Source organism: Anomaloglossus baeobatrachus, chromosome 5 (genome assembly GCF_048569485.1).
Source record: "Anomaloglossus baeobatrachus isolate aAnoBae1 chromosome 5, aAnoBae1.hap1, whole genome shotgun sequence".
Lineage (NCBI taxonomy): Eukaryota > Metazoa > Chordata > Amphibia > Anura > Aromobatidae > Anomaloglossus > Anomaloglossus baeobatrachus.
In genome coordinates this window covers 54,434,808-54,440,807 of record NC_134357.1, presented here as the reverse complement: position 1 = coordinate 54,440,807, position 6,000 = coordinate 54,434,808, and the positions used below count along the sequence as shown (strand labels likewise).

Here is a 6,000-nt window from a genome sequence, read left to right as displayed (position 1 = left end):
CGGATATTACTGAGAAGTTGCAGGCGTTTTCTTTTCTTTTGGATCCACTTCAACCAGATTCATGGGCAATTCCACAATTTTCCTTCTTAATACTGTTGATGCTGATTACTCAAATATTCTATCACATGGTAAATAAGTATATTGATATATAGATAATGACTAGATAGATTATGTTATGAGGAATGAGGGAAAGGAAGAAGAGGAGGAAAGAATGAAAGAAGAGAAAGAAGGGAAAGACAGAAAGAAAGAAAATAAAGAAGGAAAAAAAAATGAAAGAAAGAAGAGAAAGAATAAAGAAAGAAGAAAAAGAAGGAAGAAAGAAAGAAGAAAGAAAGAAGAGAAAGAAGAAAGAAAGAAGAAAAAGAAGAAAGAAAGAAGAGAAAGAATAAAGAAAGAAGAAAGAAAGAAGAGAAAGATAGAAAGAATGAAAGAAAGATTTGATTGATAGAGATAGATAGATAGATAGATACATACATAGGTAAATAGATGACAGATGGATAGATAGAAAGATAAATAGATTATAGATAGATTGATGGATAGATAGACGTATATGGACTAATATTACATAATACAAAAAAGAAGATATACACTAGTGACATTACAAATTAATAATATTTAGAATTATTTGTAATATTTTTTTTATTAAATACTATCACACATAATGTGCATGCTCCTGCTCCATATCGTATATACCATGTAAACTTTAGCGTTATATATATACATATATATATGGTATATATTTATTTCAACTTTTTTTTTCCAGGTTGCATCAGGGCTTTTATATAGTAATGACCCAGCAATTAGTTGCTGGAGTGTTGTGATTAAATCAGCCATTTCCTGCGCCAGTGTAGCTGGAGAGGTAACTAGTAATTGAGGGGCATTCGGATGGGCGCATGTAGAGGGTTTTGTATGTGCAGATGAGGGGCCTGGCTTCTCCCACCTTTGTGCCACATCCACATCTACTGAATGCAGCAAATTAAACTATTAATGAAACAAAGAGGGTGATCACAGCACTGATCATTGCGCTCACCGAGAGCGGGCATATTCAAGATGGGTAAATAAAAATAAAATAAAACAGCTGCCCCTCTTCTTCTGCATCATCTTCCTCTTCTTCCTGAGAAATGTAATTACACGGAGAAAATAGACAAGTGCAGCATGCATCAGGACTCATCTCCACGATGTTCTGCATGGCAGGGAGGGGTCTCATTGGATTAGGAAAGATTAACGTGCGCAATTGGCACAGAGGATGGCACAGGGCGCAGTGTAGTGAATGGCCCAGGGCGCAGTGTAGTGAATGGCACAGGGCGCAGTGTAGAGAATGGCACAGGGCGCAGTGTGAGTGAATGGCACAGGGCGCAGTGTAGTGAATGGCACAGGGCGCAGTGTGAGTGAATGGCACAGGGCGCAGTGTAGTGAATGGCACAGGGCGCAGTGTAGTGAATGGCACAGGGCGCAGTGTAGTGCATGGCACAGGGCGCAGTGTGAGTGCATGGCACAGGGCGCAGTGTGAGTGCATGGCACAGGACGCAGTGTGAGTGCATGGCACAGGGCGCAGTGTGAGTGAATGGCACAGGGCGCAGTGTAGTGAATGGTACAGGGCGCAGTATAGTGAATGGCACAGGGCGCAGTGTGAGTGCATGGCACAGGCAGTATTTGTTGTCTTTCTAGATGCTCCACTTTTATAATGTTACCTGAATGAAATATATGGGGGCAGCTGTTTCTTTAAGTTCTTTCGCTGTGCCATGATGGCACAGGACGCAGTGTGAGTGCATGGCACAGGGCGCAGTGTGAGTGCATGGCACAGGGCGCAGTGTGAGTGCATGGCACAGGGCGCAGTGTGAGTGCATGGCACAGGGCACAGTGTGGGTGAATGGCACAGGGCGCAGTGTGAGTGCATGGCACAGGACGCAGTGTGAGAGGATGGCACAGGGCGCAGTGTGAGAGGATGGCACAGGGCGCAGTGTGAGAGGATGGCACAGGGCGCAGTGTGAGTGCATGGCACAGGGCGCAGTGTGAGTGCATGGCACAGGGCGCAGTGTGAGTGCATGGCACAGGGCGCAGTGTGAGTGCATGGCACAGGGCGCAGTGTGGGTGAATGGCACAGGGCGCAGTGTGAGTGCATGGCACAGGGCGCAGTGTGAGTGCATGGCACAGGGCGCAGTGTGGGTGAATGGCACAGGGCGCAGTGTGAGTGCATGGCACAGGACGCAGTGTGAGTGCATGGCACAGGGCGCAGTGTGAGTGCATGGCACAGGGCGCAGTGTGAGTGCATGGCACAGGCAGTATTTGTTGTCTTTCTAGATGCTCCACTTTTATAATGTTACCTGAATGAAATATATGGGGGCAGCTGTTTCTTTAAGTTCTTTCGCTGTGCCATGATACAAGAGATTGTAAGGTGTTGTGCCACTAGTGCCAAGATGGCACCGCATATCAAGATTTGCACTGAGAAATATTAGGTGGTTGTTTTTATTAAGTAGGTGTAAAAAATATAATAGTGCATCTTTTTTATTTATTGTGCCACAGCCCTTATATATGTTATAATGCATTATATTACTTTATGCCAGGAAGGCACCAGATAGAAAAAGTTCTATTCACTCTGCTACTTTAGTTTTATATTATTATGAGTCCATAGCAGAGACAAATAAATACCAGTGGAAAAGTTGACTTCTGGTAGGCACTGCTTTGCCATAGTGCCTAACAATAACCATGCCTTGCCCTAAATAAAGCCAGAGTCTTTTTTTTCCAGACTTGGACGAGGCAACAGATACAATGATTTTTCTTTTAACTTCAGTTGTGCTATAATGTCCAGCTATAGCGATGCAGAAACTCAAGACATGCAAGGTAGCAAGATATTTCAGCTTTATATTAACACTAACAGCTAACACTGTGCCACAATATTACCTTGTACTTGTATTGCACATTATAAGAATGGAAGATACCCCAATGTACCGAACACATATGGATCTGAAAATAGCCTATAAAGGAATCCCTCCTAAAATACTTTTGTCATTCTTGGGACATAGTATTTCAATAGCTTTATATTAACAATCATATAGTGAATGAAGTACAATAGGTAATGCTAACTTGCTTAAGTGTTCCTGTTGTATCACTATGCTCTGTGCCAAATGAAGCTTTATCTTCAGATGGATTTAGGTGTTGCCCTTTTAGAGCAGAGAGAAGGAAATGCCATGAGTAATGCTGTTAAGTCCTCCTGATCTGCCACAGTACCCAGCAACAGCAATTCACTATGCCCAAATGATGCCATAGTAGCATGGCACCTATAAAGTTTTTTTACTGAAAGGTATTAAGGTGATAGACGTAATAAAACGTGACAGTGATGTGGAGCCTTGGCATTCGGCTGCGGCGCCCTCTCCGGAGCTGGCACACTGCTGCGTCCTGCCCTGGCGCATCTCCTGGAGCTGCTCTAGCCCTCGCCTCTTGCCTTTGATGTGGGCAATCCAGTCAAGCGGAGCATTTTCCTTGGCAATCTGTGGGTAAGTCCCCGGAACACTTGAGTTGATTCTTTGGAGTTTGAGTTCTAAATCTGAGCGTTTGTTTGCAATTAAAAAATGCAGAATTGGCCATGTCCAGTGTTTGGAGTCAGACCGAGCAGATCTCGCTTGGCTGTTTGTAGTAACAACACACATGTATTTCTTTTATTTGATAGTAAATACTCCAGCTCTCTGTATAGCAAACACCAGTGAAATATATAAATTTCCAAGCTCCACATTCACTCACATTATACAGCAGAGGACCAGATGCTGACAAAACACCAAGCACCCCTGTCTGCAGCTTCCAGGGCACACAAGAGCATTAACCAGTGCAGGTCAGTGGCTTCTTCCAGCAATGAAAAGAGTGGGGGGATTCATAATATAACTTGGGGGTGGAGGGGGTGACAGTGCAGGTTTAACCCCCTCAGTGCCAAATACTCCAACTAGTGATCGCTGACTGCCATATGGAGCAAAAGGATTCGCTAGTCTACAAATGAGGAGAACATCCCAGATCTGTAGGGAGGAGAGGAAGGGCAATAATGATAATCTAGGAGAAGATTTATGACATGCTGCACAGTCGTTTTTCAGTAAACGTTAAATAATTGCAATGGAAAAACCGATCCTCATAATGCATATTAGCCAGGGAATCCAATAGGCTCCTTGGATGTTGAGATTAAAGGGTTCAAAGTTTAACAGCCCATATGCACTGTATGTATAGAATGGAGGGTGCAATATACGGTACATTTACAGTATACACAGATTACATAGTAGTTAGGGTGGGGAGTGCAATATACCTGCTGATGGAATACTCTGCAGCGATCAAGGAGTTAAATCCCAAGCTTTCAGCAATGTGTATATGTGTAGTAAAAATGGTAAAATCACCTTAGTTTATGATATAGAATGTCACTGAGTACAAAAGCAACCTAAGATAAATGTACAGTATACATATGATGTATACTAGCCAGGGAACATATGCAACTTGTGTGGATGAAGAAGAGTTTAATCTTTCCTAAATTTATTCTAAAATGCACATATGCAGCATTACATAGAGGCAGGCAGTGTAATATGCAGTATATGACCAGCATACATGTAATATACAGTATATGACCAGCCCAGCATACATGTAATATACCGTATATGAACAGCATATATGTAATATACAGTATATGACCAGCCCAGCATACATGTAATATACAGTATATGACCAGCATACATGTAATATGCAGTATATGACCAGCATACATGTAATATACAGTATATGACCAGCATACATGTAATATGCAGTATATGACCAGCATACATGTAATATACAGTATATGACCAGCCCAGCATACATGTAATATACAGTATATGACCAGCCCAGCATACATGTAATATACAGTAAATGACCAGCATACATGTAATATACAGTATATGACCAGCCCAGCATACATGTAATATACAGTATATGACCAGCATACATGTAATATGCAGTATATGACCAGCATACATGTAATATACAGTATATGACCAGCATACATGTAATATGCACTATATGACCAGCATACATGTAATATGCACTATATGACCAGCATACATGTAAAATACAGTATATGACCAGCATACATATAATATGCAGTATATGACCAGCATACATGTAATATGCAGTATATGACCAGCATACATGTAATATGCAGTATATGACCAGTATACATGTAATATACAGTATATGACCAGCCCAGCATACATGTAATATACAGTATATGACCAGCCCAGCATACATGTAATATACAGTATATGACCAGCATACATGTAATATGCAGTATATGACCAGCATACATGTAATATGCACTATATGACCAGCATACATGTAATATGCACTATATGACCAGCAAACATGTAATATGCAGTATATGACCAGCATACATGTAATATGCACTATATGACCAGCAAACATGTAATATGCAGTATATGACCAGCATACATGTAATATACAGTATATGACCAGCATACATGTAATATGCACTATATGACCAGCAAACATGTAAAATACAGTATATGACCAGCATACATATAATATGCAGTATATGACCAGCATACATGTAATATGCAGTATATGACCAGTATACATGTAATATGCAGTATATGACCAGCATACATGTAATATGCAGTATATGACCAGTATACAAGTCAGCAGAGGATGTAACAGGCTCCTTGACACTCTTTTCTACAGAAACTCTCATCATCTCTTCTTCTTTATCTTTCTTTATCTTTGTCTTCCACCATCATCTCTTATTATTTATCTGTTTTTCCATTCAGTTTCTCATCTTTTTTTTTTCTTACTCACCCTAATTTTCTCTTTTTCTCTTTTCCATTTTCCCCTCCTTTCTCTTTTTGTTGCTTTTCACTCTTTCATTCTCTCTTTTCTGGCACTGTTTGCTTTCTCTGTCTGTAACTTTCTTTCTCTTATCTTTTTGTTTATTCTTCTTCCTCTATGTGCCATTCCTACTAAGCAGAGCCTACACAATGT

General features: G+C 40.9%; 1 protein-coding gene across 1 annotated transcript in view; it reads left to right on the top strand.

Moving 5' to 3' along the window:
• Positions 1-3,754: 3,754 nt before the first annotated feature.
• Positions 3,755-6,000, top strand: part of HMX2 (H6 family homeobox 2) — a 65,458-nt gene continuing 63,212 nt past the window's right edge. Inside the window, exon 1 of the mRNA XM_075352267.1 lies at positions 3,755-3,826. Within this exon, the coding sequence (XP_075208382.1) occupies positions 3,759-3,826 (68 nt within the window). The 5' untranslated portion in view covers positions 3,755-3,758. The remainder of the gene's footprint in view (positions 3,827-6,000) is intronic.